Source organism: Bombus fervidus, chromosome 14, assembly GCF_041682495.2.
Source record: "Bombus fervidus isolate BK054 chromosome 14, iyBomFerv1, whole genome shotgun sequence".
Taxonomy (NCBI): domain Eukaryota; kingdom Metazoa; phylum Arthropoda; class Insecta; order Hymenoptera; family Apidae; genus Bombus; species Bombus fervidus.
Window position 1 is genome coordinate 7,729,524 of NC_091530.1, and position 21,021 is coordinate 7,750,544.

Below are 21,021 nucleotides of genomic sequence, written 5' to 3' on the forward strand. Positions count from 1 at the left end.
CCTTTTCGACCACATCGCATCGATTTCAACTCCCTTGTACCCGTACGTAACTTTTGTTTATCGTCGTTATAACGTTGCGTTTACGCCAGCAGAATAGCATGGCTACTACTACTGCCACCCTTGGGAACCGTGGTATATAAACGTTCATGGAATTTTTAGGAATATAATACCGTTTAATGGAATTAACACGCAACCCACAACAACTCCTGGAAATTTCGTCGTCCATGAACCAATCTTCCTACCCTGATACCTACGTTCCTCCTTTATTTCACGAATCGCTTATGTGCGTGATAGTAGCAGACGTAGCTTTGAAATTTGCTAAGAATTTCTATGTCGTATTGTAGAATTAAAGATACATATATGAAAATTTAAGAAGGGATACGAAAAAAATTTAATAGAGTTCTAATTATTATTTGTTTCGAATCTTTAATGAATTAAATAAATTTTATTTGTATTATCCATATAAATTATGTATAGATATAAAATTCTGGCGCATTTAAAGGACAAGGCTTTCACAAAATTAAGATTGTAAGAACTAGTGAAACAGTAAATCACTGTTCAGCCTGCTATAGTGTAATATGTAATGTATCTGTATGATTATTATGCATTATACATTATATACATTATATATGTATAATGTATGATATATATATATAATATTTTATATATTTTTTATTTTATTTTTTATAATACAAACATATATATATATAAATATATATATATATATACAATATCAAACATGGTTTGTTAAAGGGCAAATTATTATATACTTTTATTATTTAAAAGATTATATCAGATTATATGTAATAATTTATGTAATACAAATATGTAATACAAAGTATCTTCTAGTTATAAAGTGAAACACGTTGTGCATAATGATTATATTTATGAAGAAAAAAATTATAAATTATGATCGTAAAAGAAATTTAAAAAACAAAATGTGGTTTACTGAGAATGGCTGTTTTAACGTGGTTCTTAACGGGAGTTACGTATCTCCCTCAGTAGAAGAGGTCAACTATAACGTAGCCTCCGTCGTCTACAAGTATTAAATCTTGATTATGAAAGATCTTTTTACTTCCAACAAAATATCATAATATTGCAGCAGATCTTCCACTGAAATATTTAAATAAAGTTAACCTTTTGTTTACTATGTAAATTATAAATACATACATATATTATTTTTAAATAACTCGTATAATAATTTAGAGTTTCTCCATCTAATAAATTTTAGTATTTTAATCGCTTTCTTTATTATTTCATGTTTTTCATATAACAATAATATTAGTTATATATCTGCTATTATTGTGTTTGGGAATAATGAAGGACCACAAATTGAAGGAAAGAATTAGTATTGTTTGAAATCGCAATATTTGAAAATCTATGTTGATAACACCTATAATTCGCGCGGAAACTTCATAACGAACATAACCTGAAAAGATATTGATATACATATGTGATTCAAGTATACGCAATGTGTAAGCATGTATACGCAATAGATCTGATATACTTACAAGATGGGGTTAATTAAGTAATTACGGAGAAATGCGAATATCAATTACTATACCAATTGAATGGATAGAAATAGCAAGCTATCGAGTAAATAGATGAAAATGTATTTTACTGAATTTTGAAGAAATTTACAGTATGGAGGACTTAAAATGTAAATTTTTCGGTCTTATTAACAAGCAGGTAAATAAATTTGTATTAAAATTTTACGTTTAAATATCTTATATTGCAATTTAATTGTAAATACAACTTTCCCTCTATTCGTGTTATGCTTTAGGTTATGTTGTACTACATTTGTATTTTTATAAACTTTCAAATGAAATACGTTGTTAATGTTTAAGAGAAAAACTGTTCTAGGGTAAATTGATACAGTATATTTGTATTTTCCATTGTTATTCAGAATACAACCAAAATTCCATTAATGGGTTTACATCCAGATCTACTTAATCCGTCAGAATCACAGAAATCAGATGATATACAATCAGAAGCTGACCAATCAACAGAAAGTGAACCTATCCCTGATCAAGACATATTAGAATCTATAGAAGAGATTTATTTTAATACAGACCATAATTTTGATCCTTGTAGACACGAATTGGAGAAATTACCAAAGGTGTTGCAATCTAAAGAAATTGAAAAATGTTACAAGAAACTGAAACAGCAACATCAAGTTGTTTCCAAGAAAGTTCTACAACTTATATTACAAAAGCAAAATGCTTGTAAGAAAGAGTTTGAAAAAATTTTACTGATACAAGAACAATTACAGGATGTGTTAGAAATTTGCAGAATGGGAAGAGCAGATTTAAAATTAGCTGAAAGGCAATTTACTACAGCTAGTTTAGGAATATTAGCAAATTATCAAAAAAGGCAGATCATAGAAGAATTATTGAATAATTTAAATACTATCAAGACATTGGTAAGCTCATTTGACTTATATTTATTTACTTGATGAAGCAATAATGGATTAATTATTATAATACTTTATAGCAACGTACAGGAGATAGATTACAGGAGTTATTAAATGAAAAAAATTATCCCAGAGCAATCTCGTTACTTTTAGAATGTCAAAGTGCTGCACAGACATATAAACATTTCCATTGTATTGCTGCTTTAAATGGAAAATTACAGGATATTTTAGAACAAGCAGAGGAAGCCTTGGATGTTACACTATCAAAGATGTGCACACAATTCGATGTAACAATATATACGTCTATTCAAGAAGCTTATACTCTGTTAGGAAAAACTCAATCTGCAATGGATCAATTGCATATGCATTTTACTGCTGCAATTCACAATACTGCTTTTGCAGCTGTTCATTCGTATGCGGGCGGAGATACAAAGAGACAATATAAACAGCTTTGTCAATCAGTGCCCCGGGAAAGTTGCATTATTTGTCTAACAGAATTGTGTAAATCATTATGGACAATATTGAGCTCTTATTATTTGGTAGTAAATTGGCATAACACACAAGAAAATAAAGTTAAACTTAAAGCTGATGTAAAAGATTTAGAAGAGACTTTTAGCAAACAATATGTGAAGCATAAATTAGAAAACAGTATGATTCGTGTATGGCATGACGTCGAAATGAAGATTTCGATATTTTTAATGAACGCTGATTTAACTTACATTAAATTTGAACAATTTGTTCAAGTTTTAGGTATAGTTAACAGGTAAATGTTTTACAAGAGTTTTGTATAAGTTTAGATTAATTTACGTATACTATATTAACAAATAATAATTACAGATTAATGGAAATTGGGGAGGAGTTATGTGGTTTTAAGTCAGAAAATCTGCAAGAATCTATAAGGAAACAATCGTTGTCATATTTTTCTCATTATCACGCATCAAGACTAGATGAACTCAGGATATTTTTAGAAAACGACGGGTGGGAATTGTGCCCCGTAAAATCGAATTTTGTGGCAACTCAGTTACAGGAATTTAAGAGTTTAAAACCATCGCTAAACAGTTGTAAAGTATGGAACAATTTTGATAACTCTAACGTTGGTGAAAATGATAGCCCTATAAGTATAGAGTGGATTCAGAAATATTTAGAAGGGGGGTCATCGCCATTCTCTATAGGTCTAGATGATACCATGGATGAAGATATTTTGATAAGTAATGAAGTACGATGTTTGATTTAGAAATATCTTATTGTCCTTATACTAATTGGTAATGTAATATAAAATATAATCTGTATTAAACAGGATAATCCTCCAGAATATTTTTCGGATGAATCGGATGATGATATCCCTGATGAATTAAAACACGAATACGTTGATGATTCAGATCATGTTAAAACAAATAAAAAAAAGTGTAAACTAAAACAATCAGGGCCCATGGTTACAAACACAACACTAAGTATATTGCGCGTTTGTGGAAAGTATTTGCAAATGTCTAGATTATTACGATCAATCGCGGTTACGGTTATACAAAGTATGATACAGTTTTACGAGTTATGTTTTTATACTGTACATTTATTCTTTACTTCAGATTTGGTAAGTTTTGTTTATTAATTACTCTTCTATTAAGATATTAACTTAGTGCTAAGAAATAATATTTTTTCCCACAGCAAATAAATAGTGATTCTTTATATAGTCCAAAACTGAAACTATCTCTAGCAAGAATTAAGGAGAATTTAATCATTTGTGAAAATGATACGGAAGATAACATTAAATTAAATTCCGATAAAGTACGACAGCCCCAGCTCTCTTCCATTGTAAATTTATCGCAACCGGAAAAGCTTCACGGTTTGACTGAACGTATCGTAGGAGTGGAATCTCTAATATTTTTAGGTCGGCAATACGAAAGTTTAAAGCCATACTTGGAACATCTTATCGGTGCTAGCCCACAACGTGGTTTCCTTCACCAATTTTATATGCAAACAATAGCATCGAGCACCGATTTAAGGAAACCGGTATATATGGCGGTTGCATCTCGAGCATTTGATGTTTCAAATATTTTAAATTTAATGAATAAAGTTAATTGGGAAGTGACTGACGTTATGTCTCAACATAGTGGGTATATCGATGCATTACTTCAGGTATTTATTTTAAGTACAAATAAAAATTTTAACTTCGTTTGCATTGGCAGTTGCACTTAAGAAATTTTTTCTTTTGTAGGAAATATATATATTAAATGAAAGATTGAAGAACATCGGAAGTTGTCTTCCTTTAGCGGACGATGTATATAACGCTGTCTGGGAAAATGTGGCACATCTAATAACTCATACATTAGTAGAGGGGTATGTTACTTTTTTACTTACAATCTTTTTATCTTATTTACTTATATCCATTCTCTATTACAGATTTTCTAATGCTAAAAAATGTTCGAATGGTGGCAGAGCATTAATGCAACTCGATTTTACGCAATTGAAATCGAAATTCGAGACATTAACTTCTTTAAGGCCAATGCCTCACAGAGAATATGTTGAATTATATATTAAAGCTTACTATCTTCCAGAGAATAGTTTGGAAGAATGGATAAGGGAACACAAGGTATTTAAGATTATATGTTATCTAACTATGATATTCTTATTTATTATTAACGTATTTTATTTATCTTGAAGGAATATTCTGTGAAACATTTAATTGGCATAGTTTCTTCAGCTTGTCAAAATAATAAAAAAACTCGTCAGCGTTTAATTGCATTCATAGAAGAACAACGGCCTAGTAGATAGCATAGGTCTATATATTATAATACGTCTCAAGATTATATCGAAATAGGAATTGCATAAAGGACGAATTTTTAGGAATAATTTGAAAAGAGGAAAATGAAAAGGATGTATTTTCTTCGTGTACATATTCGGGAACTTTTACTATATCACTAAAGTAAGCAAGCTCATTTAAGAACTCTTTAATTTTCTTGACACTTTTGTTTACTCAGTGCATGGATTAAATCCATCGATATGAGCTCTTAAAAGGATGTTAGTTCGTAAAATTGAAAGTATGTGATAAAGTACGAAATTGTTAATTCTGATATATGTCAATACAATGTAAGTAATTGGCTAAAGGAATCTCATCGAAATTTAAAGTTTCAATCGAATTCATAGAGTATTATTATTACAATTAACAATTACAAACTTTTCACATTATGTTAATGATATATATATAGTTAATTATTCAGATCTATTACAGCATTGTCGAAAGTCTGAATAAAAAAATATCTGCACTTTGAATCTCAAAGAAGGAATTTAATGTTATTGGATCTGTTGATAAAAAATTTTTGCTCGTCTCGAGCCTTTTCACACAATCATTGTAAAGCAAGGTGTACATAATTTTATTTCATATTCATTTTATTTTCATAGCTCTTTTTATAATATAATAATTATATATATATATATATATATATATATATATATATATATATATGAAATATTTTTTAAACATATATATTATTCCACATAAAAATTGTAGTTTTTATAAAGTTATTATGTTTTAATATTTTTATGACCAGAGTTTATAGATCTTATAAAAAAAAACACAATCCATTATCAGATTTTCAACTAGAGAGTTGTAATAATTTGTAAATATTTAAATAATTATTTCTCGAAATTAAGTGCAATTATAACTATTTTGTTTAAAAATATATTTTACATTTTGAAAGAATGCTTTTGTAATTTAAAGGTGTCTTTATTATACAAATAATAATAATAATAATAATATACAAGTACATTTTTGCTGGATTCATCGGTTTCCAATTTTGTAAAAATTATTGTTATTTATCTATATAGTATTTAATGTAGCATTACATTTATCATATATTTTTATATTCTTTATTTGTACTAAAAACCAAAAAATTCTATTGCACCTCTAATTACTATTCGTATTTTAACATTCAACTTCGTTTTGAGGAATGTGTGTTTTTAGCTATTAAACAATTTGAAAATTCATATAAAGCGATTAATTAGTTCATTGTATGAATATCTATAATCTGCTTTATACTACCATTTTCAAAATAGAGAAATAACTAAAAATACTCTTCCATAAATAATATTCCAATATGACTGAAAAATGTTTCATTCCTTTTTATTTAATGACTATGTAATTATGAAATTGGTTAATAATGGTGCATTGAGAATTCTCTGGCTAATAGTATTATGGGTCAGCGTTTCCCAATTTTTTTTATCTATGTGGATCGTATTTATTTTAAGTAAAATTTATTTAAGATTAAAAGACAGTTGTGTTCTCTAAATTTATCTGTTCTTTCGTCTACGGAGTTAAATTACGTATGAAATATGGCCTTTATATATTATCCTTCTAATTTTTATGAAACAAGGAACACGATCCATGGAGTGTAAATGTTAAGAAACGCTGATAATTGTATTGAAGTAACCAATTTCTTCCTTACTCCAAAGCGTTTTATATCGAGCCCTGCATTCTGAATGGCCCCTGTTAAAACAAATCGTTGGAAAATGTAGCTGATACATATATGTGTGAACTAAACAATGGAAATATGATGATACCAAATGCTTACTTTGACAATAAGCCTATTTGACGATGTTATTTCTTAATATTGCGTTAAAAAACGTATGCTCTAAATATAATGAAAAACGCATACGCCTTGTTTTCTTTTTTCTCTCTGCTCATTTTTAAACCTAAATTCAGTATCTTGACTATAAATGCTTTTGTTATTTCACACTGAATGAAGAATGAATAAATATATTACTGCTAGGTAAAACTCGCTTTGTTATTGAAAAATTACTAAAAATATTTGATTCAAATTATGTATTATCTGCTTAAAGGATTCATTTCATTCCAAACTTTGGACATTTTACTAATAAAACGTATATTCTATGATCAATAAAATTTCAACATTCGATTTAATTCAATTATAAATGTTTAATTCATTCAAATAAAGTTTATTGCCAAAATATATTTGCTCTTTTGTAATATTAAAACATGTGTGTTCTCTTTAAAAAGTAACTATTTTTTAACAAAGTTATTTTAGTTACAACTGTTACGTTTCTTTTGTTTTCAATTACAACTAAAAGAAACAAATATGACACAATATTATAAACCTTCTTATACGAACGAAATTAGTGAGTATAAAACATATACATAGAGCACTGCTCAATACTAGCACATACACCTCGAAAGAATAGCCTATTGCTTTCTTTCCAAAATTTGTGTACTGCTTTTAAATATGAGCTAATTTATCTTGCACATTAGTTCTCACCAAAATACGATACTTAACATTAATGGTACGGATGCCGAGAGAAAGAATCTGACAAACTTATTATATTTGTATTAATTATTACTGCGGCAAAGTAATACAATTTGTTAAAATACTAATACCCTAATTTATATTATATCATGGAATGCAAATCAAATGTTGACATAGAAACAGAGCGATAGAATAACGTATACTATCGTTACTTTACTTTTAATCGCTATGTAAATATAAAGCTTGTAGAAAAGAAAGAATTGAATGATGTTGAAATATTCGTTTTGTTTAGTTAATAGCAAATATTGATAAATATGTTTATCACTCTTATTCTACATCTTATTATCAAAAGGAAATGAAATAAGACGCACATAGAACACTGTCTGGCTCTTTTCTCTGTGACCTAATTCTAGTTCTGCGTAATCCGATCGCTTAACTGGTAAAAAATATTGGCAGATATAATGCTGTTACGTTATTAGTAACATTATTTCTATTTTCTTCCTTTTTCTCTCTCTTTCTTTTGAGCTCATGGTATCAAACTCAGTGGCTTACCATTTGTGCGTACAGAACAACTCCATTTATGTATGTATAAGTGTACGTTTGAACATCTAATGCATTTCAATCGAAGTTAAAGCACAAAAAAATACACAATGTCAGAAGTTGCACTTTTTTTCTCCTTTTCATCCTTTTCGAAAAAAGAAAGGTTGACTGATATGCATAAAAAGTTGACCCAGATGGAAGACGATTATAAAAAAAGAAAAAAAGAAGAACTAACTGTCAGTACGAATATTTTTTAAAAATGAGATTGATAGCAAAAATTTATCAAAGGAATATTTCTGTGCTGTATAAAGTCATTAATGTAAGTGCTTTGAATGTTTACTCACATATATCAGTGGGATTATATGTATAAATATTATGTGTGATACATATTACATAGCATGGATAACAACCAGTGATGAATGAATGTTATGTCCAACTATTCTGGACGATATTTTAAATTAACTATTGCATAAATGATAATTTCAAATTGTAAAGATACTTTTCTGGATGTATCTCTTAATCTCATAAGTAGCTCTTACAACTTTTTGTATTCTCTTATAATTAGTATCCCGTAATGCGGGATATGTACGCAAATATATATATAAATTATAGTAAAATGTTGAATGTGATAATCTAATCAATATTGTTGTATTAACTATTTTCACGGACTTTAGTAAACAGTTAGTAACAAAGTCTATATCTTTTGGTACTTTGATAAATTTCTATTTATATAGTATTAATATTACTGAAACGCACCATTTGATGTTAATGGTTACTTTACGTTTGCTGTAGTACATTGGAAATGATTTCCTCTTTCTCTCTCTCTTTCTCTCTTTCTCTCTCTCTCTCACTCTCTTTCTCTCTCTCTCTTTCGCTCTCTGTTTTATGGATCATAATGATCACTATCAGTTTTGTTACAGAGCCTCTACATGATAAATAAAAATGACAATACAAAGCAAACGTACATTCTTGGTATGTGGCTAACTGATGAAAAATAAATATTTGCTCATAATTTATGATTACTGGTCAACCATGTAAGGCCTTCATAAAGCCCATCTCCAGTTGTGGCACATGATGGCTGCACATACCAATTTCTATCTCGTATCCTAGTTAAACCCAGTTTTTCTTGTATTTCATGTGGTTTCATTGCTGAAAAAATAAATAAAAAATTATTTATATAAGACCAATATACGATTACCAAAGATTTATAAGATACACTGATTTATACCATCTGGAAGATCTTGTTTATTTGCAAAAATTAAAATAATAGCATCTCGCATTTCTCTATCATTTATAATTCGATGAAGCTCCTGACGTGCTTCATCTATTCGATCTCTGTCAGCACAATCTACTACGAAAATAAGTCCTTGTGTTCCAGTATAGTAATGACGCCAAAGTGGACGTATTTTATCTTGTCCACCAACATCCTACAGTGAAATTATTATCCTTAGTGAGTTGAAAATTTTTCAAGCTATATTTAGAAGATTTATAGTTACTACTACTTACCCAAACATTGAACTTAACATTTTTATAAGTAACTGTCTCTACATTGAATCCTACAGTTGGTATAGTTGTTACAGACTGTCCTAGTTTAAGTTTATATAGTATCGCTGATATGTAATTAAGGAAATGTTACAAGAAAACATATAATTCAAAACATTCTTTAGTCTTTTGCAAGGATTTTATTATAGAGTTTCATGTAAAAGAAAGAAACATGTGTGTGTGTGTGCGTGTGCGCGCGCGCGTGTGTATGTGTGCGTATATCTATGTAAGAAGGATACTAGTTTTCCCAGCAGCATCCAATCCTAGCATAAGGATTCGCATCTCCTTGTTGCCAAAGATTTTTGACAACAACTTGCCCATCTTGCCAGCTGCTTTCTAGGCACCTGGCACCTAAAGTTCAGAAAGTTTACCTTTAAAAAAAGGTTTTAACACATAAAAAAGTTTTATATGAACAATTCTAAAAGGTTTAAAAAATATAGTGCTCTTTCCATTACTTCACTAACATCTCGCTTCTTTTATGAAATTTTCGTGGGAACTAGAATATACTATGAATGAAAAACTTCCACAAATATCTAACCTCTATTTAAAATTGATTATTTCAAATAAAATATAATAGTTCCACAAATAATATGATTTATATATTGCCGAAATAAGAGAGCTCAAGGACGTTCTTTCTAACCTATCAAATACCGTAAATACAATTAAAAATAGACAGATATTAGAAAAATATTAGCGAATAAATAAATTTACGGTATGTTCGAGATCTGAATGTATCTGTAGTTAAACTTTACTCATTTATGTAAAAAACTAAATATTCATGTAATGTAATGTCCGATAGTTGTCACGATAAATAGTCTAATTGGTATTGTGTCTTACATGACAATTGATGACGAATTTTTTTAAAAGAAATCCTTCGAGTCAGCAATACGAGAAGAGTGTAACTTGAAGCAAGCATAAATGTAACTCACCGAAATACATTTACAAAGGGCGAGTACTTTATCATGAACGCGCAGACATATCACATCACTAGACATAACTTATTTATATTACAGCTGTAATATAGCAGCATTACCGAAAACGTTATTTAGGCAGGTACAGCATGATGTCTCTTCGTAAGTCACAAGCAAACACGCATGTAACTTAAATGAAATATTGAGATCAGTTCGGTATGCATCGAGTACTGACAGGGAATTTGAAGCGCCACCGTAGGTTACTATCTATTACTAATACCCAATTGGCAATACATTTGAAAATTGTATTCATACATAAAACATGTAAGGGAAACTGTTTTAAATCTTAATTTTGAAGTAATTTGAAATTTTCTAGTATTATGAAAATTTGAGTTGCTTTGAACACGATTCAATATTTAAAACGTTGACTGCCACATAAATTTTATATGCTTTATTTGTAACAAAATTGAAATATATACACAATAATATATAATTTTTGCAAAATATTGTATTGTATTTACGTGCTTTTTTCTAACAATGTTATCTACATATGTCATTCACTTTGTACACAACTTTTTAAGAAATATATTTTATTTTAAAAAATTTAGTACCTCGGGTCATTGATGACCACTGTGGTAGTTAACGTGTTAAAATTTTATAGTTTTGATAAATCTTGAAGACTTGATATTTTTCATAATCTTTATGAAGCTTTCGGGATTTTAAAATTCATCAGACTTATCGAAACTTCATTTATCCGTACACTTTTATATTCATAGTATACTGAACATAATTTGGTACTTTTATTAACCTTTTGAGTGCTTACTGAAATAATCCAAAATAGTTAACAATGTAATACATGTATATATTCTCCTTTCTTCATTATATAAATTGTTTATCCTTAAATTACCAACTGTTGCAAATAATATGAAAATCATTGATTAATACTACTCGTCTGTGATGGAAATACATGTGTTACTTACGTCCTTTTACATCTTCCTAGTAAATTGTAAAAATCCTAGGAATCCGTCTGTTAATATATGTTTTGATATATTTTTACATAACTCGGTGCACTTTTAAACAATTCAAGTATTTTCAATTTTATGTACGCATGCGCACACCGATAATAGACTGATTAACAACAAAAAATTTCACGTGTCACGATAAATTTCCGTTACATTCTTTTTATTCGTTATCTTTCAGCTCGCGAATTTCTTTCTAATTTCATAAGAAAATTTTGTACCAAATAAATAAATAAATAAATAAATAAATAAGATATAAAAAATGATGTGTATGAAAAATGTATATATTTTTTATAGTTCAATATTAATCAATATTACATATATACATATCTTTTAATAAGCAAAAAAATTTCAGGATTGAATATCATTCAATAATTCAATATAATCACTAATCGACTACGGATATTTATGCAAACTTGAATTTTTATGAACACGACTAAAGATTTGTTTTATTTTCTAAATATCATAACAAACATGTTGCTTTGGATATTTTACACATTTTTATAGATTGTATACATTCCACAATATACTTTTGCGTATAATGTAATTATATTAATTAAAATGTTCCATAAACTCTAATCATCAGAAGTGATTATAATCCTTCCTTATCTTTTCTTTCATTTCCATTTTATATTCATGAATTCCAATCAAAAACTTTTTTTCATAGATCTACGAATTTTTAGTTCTTTTAATACTTTCACAGCTCAGTGAGAATTATTTTGCAATATAAGAACATACTCCTATTTCTGTTCTCCATTATCTGCATATATGTACATACGTAGGCAAATATAGAAAATAGAAGATTAACTTTAATCAAATAGTAATTTAATACTAGAGTGACTAAAGTATAAAAATTGTGCTAAATATATTACAAATTACGAATTACATAGTCATTTTGATTCAGTATATATACATATAGATATAGTTATTGGTATATGTATAATAGTAAGTATGGTAGTAATAAAACATACTTAATATGGACAGTAGGAAAGAACTATAATATCCACTATTTTTATTTGGAAAGAATGGTGCAGAAATAATAAATTAATTTTACTAAAATAAACGTTTGTTTTATTAACATACTTCGTATCAAGATTCTTTAAAGAACTTTCAGTTGTATTCACGAAAAGGTTAATCACGTGTGTTCTACAATACGTTAGTTAACATAAGACTCGGTAGTCGGTACGCGGTACCGGTGTACCAGCGTGCCATACGAAAAGGTTACGGTCTCTGAGCGTTTGGTCGATTCTTGACCGGTTAAAGAAATATAAAAAAAAAAGAATATGATCTTTCACGGTCGGCATTCGTCCGTGGAAACAAAATATGCTGGAAAAGGAAAGGGGAATAGTTGGAGAAGCTGGAAGGGCGAGAGGGGCCGATAAGAGAAATCGAGCTGAACGTGCTACGTGGAATCGTGAAAGTAAAGGCGTATCCCGCTTTACCTACGAATTGGGATAGGTTACAGGTCGCGGTCAAATACCTGTTGCTCGACTCGTTGTCTATTTATTTTCATCTATTTACTTAAGGTCAGGTTCGGACAGAGAGATACAGTGCAAACAGCTATCTTTCAACTTATCTACTGTTATTGATAAGAGTATTTCAAATAACGCGATTGATATCAGCTGCTCTTGGTGCATACGCGGCTGTCAAACGAAGAAGTGAACCTCGTGAACATGGAGTCTCTTAAGAAAAAGCTGATAGAATGCAATCAGGAACATCTGTTAAAATTTTGGGACCAATTGTCAGATAAAGAGAGAGAGAATCTTTATCAAGATATATCTGAATTAGACCTGGCAGATGTAACATCATACTTTGTCAATGCAGTACATGCATCGAGTAGTATGCAGAATATGTTGGATGACAAAGTGACTCCAATTCCTAAAGAAAATATTGCATCATTGAAAATCACAGATAAAGATCAATTAAGAGTATATGAAAAATTGGGACTGCAAGAGATAGCAGATGGAAAAGTAGCTGTATTGTTAATGGCTGGTGGCCAGGGTACTAGGCTAGGTGTATCTTATCCTAAGGGTATGTACAATGTGGGACTACCTTCTGGAAAATCTCTCTTCCAACTGCAGGCAGAAAGAATACTTCGTTTACAAAATATGGCAAAAAAAGAATGTGGGAAAGATGGAGAAATTAAATGGTACATATGTTTGTTCCATATGAATCAAATAATTTATAATATGTGAAAGTTTGTACTTTAAATAAACTAATAGTTGCCTTTATTTCTAGGTACATATTAACTAGTGAAGCTACTCATGAAACAACTGTATCTTTCCTACAAAAACATAACTATTTTGATCTGAAAGAAAAGAATGTTAAAGCCTTTAAACAAGGTATGCTTCCATGTTTTACACTGGATGGAAAAATCATTTTGGATAAAAAATATAAAATTTCGAAGGCACCAGATGGAAATGGAGGATTGTATCGAGCTCTAAAAGTGCAAGGAATATTAGATGATATGAAACAGCATGGAATTCACAGTGTTCATGTTCATTCAGTTGATAATATCTTGATAAAAGTGGCAGATCCCATTTTTATAGGATACTGCTTATCTTCATGCACTGATTGTGGAGTTAAAGTTATAGAAAAATCTTCTCCGAATGAGTCAGTGGGAGTTGTGTGTAAAGTACGTTTATAAGATATTTCAATCATTTATGATATCAATTTTATTTAATTACTTTTTATCATCTTTATTGTAGGTCGATGGTATCTACAAAGTTGTAGAGTATAGTGAAATTTCAAAAGAGACTGCTGAATTGCGTTCGGATGATGGAGAATTAATATATAATGCAGCAAATATATGTAATCACTATTTTACCGTAGATTTTCTATATGATGTTGCTATAAATCACGAAAAGGAAATGGAACTTCATGCTGCTAAAAAAAAAATTCCGTATATCGACGAAAATGGAAATCGAATTGAACCCAAATCTCCGAACGGTTTTAAAATTGAGAAATTCGTATTTGATGTATTCGAATTCGCGAAACAATTATCAGTTTGGGAGGGAATTCGCGAAGAAGATTTTAGTCCTCTAAAAAATGCGGATTCCGTTGGCCAAGATTGTCCAAGTACCGCGCGAAACGATGTACTTAAAATACATAAAAAGTGGCTGATAAATGCTGGAGCTACATCTGTAACAAATGATGTAGAAATATCTCCTCTATTATCTTATGCGGGAGAAAATTTAAATCACATAATGGGGCTGTCATTAGAAGGACCGTGTGTATTGGAATAACAAAATGCAATATGTACTGCTTTTGTACCTTTTTACAATACTGTTCTTGTTAAGAGTCTTTAAACTATCATGAGAATGTATTCTGTGATTTAATGATAAAATTTAGCTATAAAATTTATCGACATTCTTATATAAATTTTATAACAGTAAAATACGAAAGTATTACGTACACATGCATAAGCTTCTATAATAGGAAGAAAACGAAATATATCTTGCGCGCGAGTATATTCACATATGTAGATATTAAAAAAATCTGCAGACTTAATTATTATATTAATTTATCTGAATCATGTAATTATAAAATATGTATCATAAAATTATAAAAATTAATAATGTGATGAAAGTGTAACAAAATTCATGTATTTTGGCATTATGCATTTACATCAATTTTGTACAATTGGTACAAATATAATAAAAGAATAGGAGCATAATAGTAATATAAGTTTTATATATTTATATATAATTTATGTAAAAATATAATTTATAAATAAAATTTATATATATTACACGAATTATGGCTTTTCAAATGCCATATAATATCTGAATCTTGCTGATATGTCTTGCTTATGTATATTCATGTTTATTTTGGATCCTTTGGAACATGAAATATTTTATTTAAACATATACTTTCTTAAATATATAGGATGGGAATCCAAAATGTAAAATTATTTTAAATAAGAGTACATAGAAATTATAAATAATTGATACTCTATTATTATTCTTCCCTAACCTAATATGTATACGTATATACATATACATACATATAAGTAGCATTCTCGTCGTTAGTCATATTTGAATTTGAATCGTTTGAAATAACAGTTAAAACTTACAACTAATGCCACAAACCGCTAAAAGGTAAAGAAGTTATTATGTTTAAAGTGATTTATGTGTATTAACATGGACGAAATTTTTCAAATTTTACACGAATGTCATTTAAATGATGACAAGTGTGAAACAACATCGGATATTAAAGAAACTAATTTCATAGAAGGTGTAAAAAGGAATATCGAAAAATTATTCACAGAGGTACAATGTAACATAGGAAGTGTCGAATATGCAAATCTCAACAAAATGTTGGCACTTTGTTATTTAAAGGTATTATATTGATTTTATATATAATTACAAATAGAATGAATATAATTATTTAATAATATAAAAATTAAGTAATTATTGATTAACAATTTAACGAAATCACCTAAACAATATAGAACTAAGTATTCCTTGGTAAAGTTATAAATAATGTTTGTAGATTGGTAATGAGTTTGAAGCTATATTTCATTTAATTGAGTCACATGCAGTGATACTTCGTCAACAAATATTGCATAGAAGTGTGAAAACAGAAATGCGTGAATCGATCTTAAATACACAACAATCTTCTGGACTTAAAGCTTCTTATGTTGGATTTAATATAAATGATACGAATAGAGTTGATAATTTAAAGGCAAAACTCTTTGATTTGCCCAAAGGTAAGAAAATAAAATATTTAAATATTATTGAATGTATTAAAGCTGTTATAAATCTTTCTTTTTTATATAGAATGGTATATGATTCAAATCACTAGACAGTATAGGTCTCCAGGAGATATATTTAAACATAATAGAACTATACCACATGCAATGCATGAAATGCATATTACCATATTGCCAACAGGGACCAAAGAAACAGAACCCTTCTGTATAACATTACCAAAACCAAAGTTAGATTCTTCGTACGATATCTGTTATGAAATTCAGAAATTACTTTCTAATAATAGGTCAGAATTAGAAGCTACTTATGCGAATAATGAATTATATTGGAAAATGAGAGAAAGGCAAAATATAAGTATGAAGGTATTTATATAATAAACATAATTTTTGTAAATTTAATAACTTTTCTCTATATATATGTATATATCTATGCCTACATATATGTAGACTGCTATCCAAGCATTAGAATATACATGGTTACGAGAGTGGAGAATCTTATTTATAGCAGATCCAATAAACAAACATGACATAGTAGCAGCTACTGTACAAATGATTGACAAACTAATATCTGATAACAAAAATTCGTAAGTAAAGAATAAGTTAATAATTAAACAATTTTTTGAAATATGTGTATTTAATTGTATTATGCATTATAGAAAAAAGATAACAAAAAGATCTAAGTGGTTGTTAAGAAAAGTAGCATTATCAGCATGCTTTCTCACAAGAGAAGAAATAGCACGTGCGGTAAAATACATACTTCCTGATTATAATAAGCTGGCAGATAACATAATATTGTCCATATTTGGGAAACTACCTTGTATAGAAGAATTAAAAAATGCAATTAGGAAAACATTAATTTTAGTCATTGATGAAGTAAGTTTGGAGCATGCCCATTGTAAAATGTAAAATAAAGTTTGTAATTTGGTATATGTTATATAACATTTTACAGCATATGGATTATATACCTTTTGAATCTATGGAAATTTTAAAATGTCATCCTGTTACTCGTTTTCCATCACTGCACATTGCATATGCTTTATTTAAAGAACATGAAAGTACAATGGAGAATGGCTGTAAAATAATTTATACAAAAAATGATATGGGTACATGTATAGTCAATCCTTCTGGTAACTTAACTAAAATGGAAAAACGTATGAAGTTGTTCATTGAATATTGGTTACCAGATTGGAAAAGTTGGTATAATGTTGAACCACAAGAAGGAATTTTTGAAGATGCACTTGTTAACCGTGATATATTAATGTAATGTTTATTTTAAATATTATCTTATCTCTTTAACTTTCATAATTTATTATTTTTCATAGGTATAATGGTCATGGCAATGGAATACAATACTTGCCAGGAGAACGCATAGAAAGACTCAGAGTAAGATCAATTGTTTTATTATTTGGTTGTAGTAGTGTAAAATTACTTACAGTAGGAGGACGTTACCCACCATATGGAGTCCCAAATCAGTATTTAATAGCCAGCAGGTAAAAATAAATTTTTTTATAACTTTAGTTATTTATGTATTACTTGGTATTTTATATTATATTGCTAGCCCTTGTGTGCTCGGTATGTTGTGGGAAGTTACGGACGCTGATACTGATAAAATGACAACGAATTTCATTAGTAATTGGATTCCATCTCCATTAAATAGACCATGGACTGATGTTGATATTAATATGTGGTGTGCGGGTACACTAAGTTAGTATAAAAAATTATGAAGTATCTTTTTAATTTTTTTATTTTTTAAGTTTATGATTTTATAATTTATTTTTTTCTTAATTTTTGATAATTAGAATTTCTAAAAAATTGTAAGAGCTCCCAAAATGTATCTACAGAATCTGAAATGTTAAGAGCAATAGCAAAATCTAAAGACATCTGTTCTCAATATATGACCGCGGCTGCAATAGTAGTACGAGGACTACCGGTAAAGCTCATTTAAATTGTAAATATAAAAAACGATACAAACAAATATATACTAAACATCAATTTATATGTAATTAAAAAAGCTAGTAAAAATTTTATTTATAAAATGTTTCGTAGTTTGGTCGTTTATTATATTCAATGTGTATTTTTAAAGTACTGTTCTTGGTCACATGATTACTTGCGGTTCCGGTACAGAACTGGAAATGTTCTTGTGAGGTAAAACTTGACCCCCATTGATATATAATTCATCCTTAACAATTACATCTTCACCAAGTACTGTATTACCTTCCATTCGCACCCAACGTCCGACAACGCTTCTCCAGCCAACAATGCACCTATGATGACATCACTTTACATTATAAGCACACAAAAATACACTATCTATATACATTATAAATTGCTTTAACATTTACCCATCCAACCATGTGTGCTCTTTTATTACAGCTGCTTTAAGAATAGTGCTTCTTTTAATGCAGCAACCATCAGATAAAATAACACCAGGGCCAATTGTAACATTTGGTCCTATCCTACAATCTTTCCCAATCTTTGCTGTTTCATCTATTAACACATTTCCTACTACTCCTGGACCAGAATGTAATTTTTCTGGAGATTTTTGTCTTAGAGATGTCAGGTACATACTCATACCTTTGAGGAAATCTTTTGGTTGTCCAACATCCATCCAAAATCCTGTTAGTTCCATTGCATATAATTCTCCGTCCCGAGCCATATGTGGGAAAATTTCTTTTTCTATACTTGTAGGTTTCAATTCTATTCTTTTTAAGACACTTGGATTAAAAATGTACATGCCTATAAGATTACAGTAATTAATAGCACCAAACATTAAGAAACTAATATATCTGAATTCAGTGTTAAAAATATAATACCTGCATTAATTTTATTAGAAATAAATTCCTGTGGCTTTTCTACAAAGCTTTTTATTTTTCCATCATCTTCATAGATTACTACACCATATTTTGATGGTTCTTCTACTTTAGTTACGATTATGGTACCTTCTCTACCATGATTTTTATGAAACTCCAAAAGTTGCATAAATGGAAAATCACAAATGATATCAGAATTTAAAACAAAGAATGGCTCATCTCCTGCACACAACAGATCATGTACCAACGCGAGGGGGCCTGCAGTGCCAAGTGGTTCTGGTTCATGTGAAAAGATCAAATGTACTCCTAACTTTTTAACTTCTTCGCTCAAATCTCTTTCCATCTCTTCTGCACGATAAGAGACTGCTAGTATTACCTCTGTCACATTTGTTGCTACCTAAATGTAATTTTGCAATCAATTTATAAAAAGTTAAAATATCACAGAAATATTGCAACATACCAGAGCTTCTATTTGATGTAGAAGCATTGGTTTATTAGCAAATTCAACCAATGGTTTTGGCCGACTTAATGTAAGGGGTCTCAATCTGGTTCCATAGCCACCAACAAGTATTACAGCTCTCATTGTTCCTAGCTTTTTTCTTTTATGTTGCATCACCCATCAATAATCCTACTTAAAATGTGTTCATAGTAAAACACATTTGGAAACAGATTTTATTCTGAAAGATATTAAAACTGAAGATTAAAAATGTATATATGCTTTAATTGTGTACAGATTCAGAATTATATATGAAGATAAATATTTAAATGAAATATATCCAGTTTGATTAAAAAAAACTGTATTTGTAATATATCTTTATTCATTAATTGACTAATAATATAATAAAATGTATAAAAGTGCAATTGAAAACAAAATATACTAAAAATTTAATTATGTGTTTGCAAAGTATTTATTATACACAAATACATTTTTTTTCGCAGAAATGAAAAGAAAATTAATGAAAGATATACCTCATTCCTATATATCGATACGAGCAAAGGTAGAAAACAATCATTACTGATGAATATTGCCACGTAGGATTGAAATACCACGTAGACATATGTACATAGCGACACACGTATGCGATAAGAATACACACATAATTTTTAATACTAATATAATCAAATACCATTAATCGATTTATATTTTACATTTACGATATTACTCTTATCGGAATTTCTATCATTCATATTGGCTTAACTTATTTTTTAATTAACATTACACTACGTAATGCTTATCATCCGTAATAAACTACAATAGCGCCATTACTATCATTTATTTGTCACTTATACACGTAATATTTGTACAAATACACTTTACTTGTCGAATTCATTTTTTGAATATTTTTTATTGAATCTGTTTCACATAAACTTTTTTAAGAATTTTTACACTCTTCATTTTTTTAAAAGTACGGAAGAGTTAAAATCGTTATAATTGTTGTAAAAGTGAAGAATATATAATTATTTTTAATTTGTGGAAATATAATTAAATAATTTTAATTGATATTTTTATCCTTGAAATCAATTTTTAATACAGATTAGTAACAAAAAGTAATATCGTATCAAATACGTTTCTTATCGCGGATAATTATTGTTGAATTATTTGAGTGTTAAAACTTAAACGAATTACATTTAAAGAAGACTAAAATCGACGTGAATTAAACAAATTTTTCATTTTATTTGGCTTTTAATACACAAAATTAAGAGTGAATATACCAGCGAAAGACAACCGCATCTAAATCTCTTACGTATAGTACATTATTTTATGCGCTTGCGCCAAAGTAAATATCTTTTATATAGAAACAGAATAAAAACAGGTATTG

The 21,021-nt window shown here is 28.9% G+C and overlaps 5 protein-coding genes across 8 annotated transcripts; 3 read left to right on the top strand and 2 right to left on the bottom strand.

Annotated features, from left to right (window-relative positions):
• Window positions 1-1,401: 1,401 nt before the first annotated feature.
• Window positions 1,402-9,170, top strand: Vps50 (vacuolar protein sorting 50). The gene is made up of 9 exons (XM_072016435.1): window positions 1,402-1,689; window positions 1,907-2,422; window positions 2,494-3,176; window positions 3,251-3,629; window positions 3,711-4,001; window positions 4,076-4,546; window positions 4,626-4,747; window positions 4,811-5,000; window positions 5,072-9,170. Exons 1-9 carry the CDS (start codon window positions 1,645-1,647, stop codon window positions 5,180-5,182), a joined length of 2,808 nt encoding a protein of 935 aa, XP_071872536.1. The 5' UTR covers window positions 1,402-1,644; the 3' UTR covers window positions 5,183-9,170.
• On the bottom strand, window positions 6,114-10,935 carry Arf51f (ADP-ribosylation factor 6). 4 transcript variants are annotated; one of them, XM_072016528.1, is made up of 6 exons: window positions 10,784-10,935; window positions 9,990-10,101; window positions 9,715-9,818; window positions 9,437-9,635; window positions 9,174-9,357; window positions 6,114-6,893 (listed from the first exon to the last, which is right to left on the bottom strand). In XM_072016528.1, exons 2-5 carry the CDS (start codon window positions 10,069-10,071, stop codon window positions 9,215-9,217), a joined length of 528 nt encoding a protein of 175 aa, XP_071872629.1. In that variant the 5' UTR covers window positions 10,072-10,101; window positions 10,784-10,935; the 3' UTR covers window positions 6,114-6,893; window positions 9,174-9,214. The 4 variants fall into 4 exon arrangements, with proteins under 4 accessions (XP_071872629.1, XP_071872628.1, XP_071872627.1 ...); XM_072016527.1 differs by having other exon boundaries at window positions 10,588-10,902; XM_072016526.1 differs by having other exon boundaries at window positions 10,680-10,901.
• Window positions 10,936-12,668: 1,733 nt separating this feature from the next.
• Mmy (UDP-N-acetylglucosamine pyrophosphorylase mmy) lies at window positions 12,669-15,437 on the top strand. Its single transcript, XM_072016468.1, has 3 exons — window positions 12,669-13,829; window positions 13,919-14,315; window positions 14,389-15,437. Exons 1-3 carry the CDS (start codon window positions 13,354-13,356, stop codon window positions 14,923-14,925), a joined length of 1,410 nt encoding a protein of 469 aa, XP_071872569.1. The 5' UTR covers window positions 12,669-13,353; the 3' UTR covers window positions 14,926-15,437.
• A 239-nt stretch (window positions 15,438-15,676) lies between these two features.
• Sse (extra spindle pole bodies like 1, separase) lies at window positions 15,677-18,427 on the top strand. Its single transcript, XM_072016458.1, has 9 exons — window positions 15,677-16,020; window positions 16,175-16,391; window positions 16,462-16,754; window positions 16,839-16,975; window positions 17,048-17,264; window positions 17,341-17,651; window positions 17,714-17,881; window positions 17,950-18,095; window positions 18,191-18,427. Exons 1-9 carry the CDS (start codon window positions 15,811-15,813, stop codon window positions 18,334-18,336), a joined length of 1,845 nt encoding a protein of 614 aa, XP_071872559.1. The 5' UTR covers window positions 15,677-15,810; the 3' UTR covers window positions 18,337-18,427.
• Window positions 18,118-20,740, bottom strand: Gmppb (GDP-mannose pyrophosphorylase B). Its single transcript, XM_072016483.1, has 5 exons — window positions 20,171-20,740; window positions 19,662-19,878; window positions 19,205-19,598; window positions 18,734-19,127; window positions 18,118-18,655 (listed from the first exon to the last, which is right to left on the bottom strand). Exons 2-5 carry the CDS (start codon window positions 19,812-19,814, stop codon window positions 18,487-18,489), a joined length of 1,110 nt encoding a protein of 369 aa, XP_071872584.1. The 5' UTR covers window positions 19,815-19,878; window positions 20,171-20,740; the 3' UTR covers window positions 18,118-18,486.
• Between the last annotated feature and the right edge of the window lie 281 nt (window positions 20,741-21,021).

Bases quoted from the DNA above. Each gene is read 5' to 3' on its own strand.
- Vps50 (XM_072016435.1), top strand. From the start codon at position 1,645: ATGGAGGACTTAAAATGTAAATTTTTCGGTCTTATTAACAAGCAG. The intron at 3,177-3,250 runs GTAAATGTTTTA...TAATAATTACAG, and splicing joins GTTTTAGGTATAGTTAACAG to ATTAATGGAAATTGGGGAGG. The intron at 3,630-3,710 runs GTACGATGTTTG...TGTATTAAACAG, and splicing joins ATATTTTGATAAGTAATGAA to GATAATCCTCCAGAATATTT.
- Arf51f (XM_072016528.1), bottom strand. From the start codon at position 10,071: ATGGGCAAGTTGTTGTCAAAAATCTTTGGCAACAAGGAGATGCGAATC. The intron at 9,636-9,714 runs GTAAGTAGTAGT...ATTTCACTGTAG, and splicing joins ATGTTAAGTTCAATGTTTGG to GATGTTGGTGGACAAGATAA. The intron at 9,358-9,436 runs GTATAAATCAGT...TTATTTTTTCAG, and splicing joins TAAACAAGATCTTCCAGATG to CAATGAAACCACATGAAATA.
- Mmy (XM_072016468.1), top strand. From the start codon at position 13,354: ATGGAGTCTCTTAAGAAAAAGCTGATAGAATGCAATCAGGAACATCTG. The intron at 13,830-13,918 runs GTACATATGTTT...CTTTATTTCTAG, and splicing joins AAAGATGGAGAAATTAAATG to GTACATATTAACTAGTGAAG. The intron at 14,316-14,388 runs GTACGTTTATAA...TCTTTATTGTAG, and splicing joins CAGTGGGAGTTGTGTGTAAA to GTCGATGGTATCTACAAAGT.
- Sse (XM_072016458.1), top strand. From the start codon at position 15,811: ATGTGTATTAACATGGACGAAATTTTTCAAATTTTACACGAATGTCAT. The intron at 17,882-17,949 runs GTAAAAATAAAT...TTATATTGCTAG, and splicing joins CAGTATTTAATAGCCAGCAG to CCCTTGTGTGCTCGGTATGT. The intron at 18,096-18,190 runs GTTAGTATAAAA...TTTGATAATTAG, and splicing joins GTGGTGTGCGGGTACACTAA to AATTTCTAAAAAATTGTAAG.
- Gmppb (XM_072016483.1), bottom strand. From the start codon at position 19,814: ATGCAACATAAAAGAAAAAAGCTAGGAACAATGAGAGCTGTAATACTT. The intron at 19,599-19,661 runs GTATGTTGCAAT...AATTACATTTAG, and splicing joins TACATCAAATAGAAGCTCTG to GTAGCAACAAATGTGACAGA. The intron at 18,656-18,733 runs GTAAATGTTAAA...ATGTCATCATAG, and splicing joins GAGCACACATGGTTGGATGG to GTGCATTGTTGGCTGGAGAA.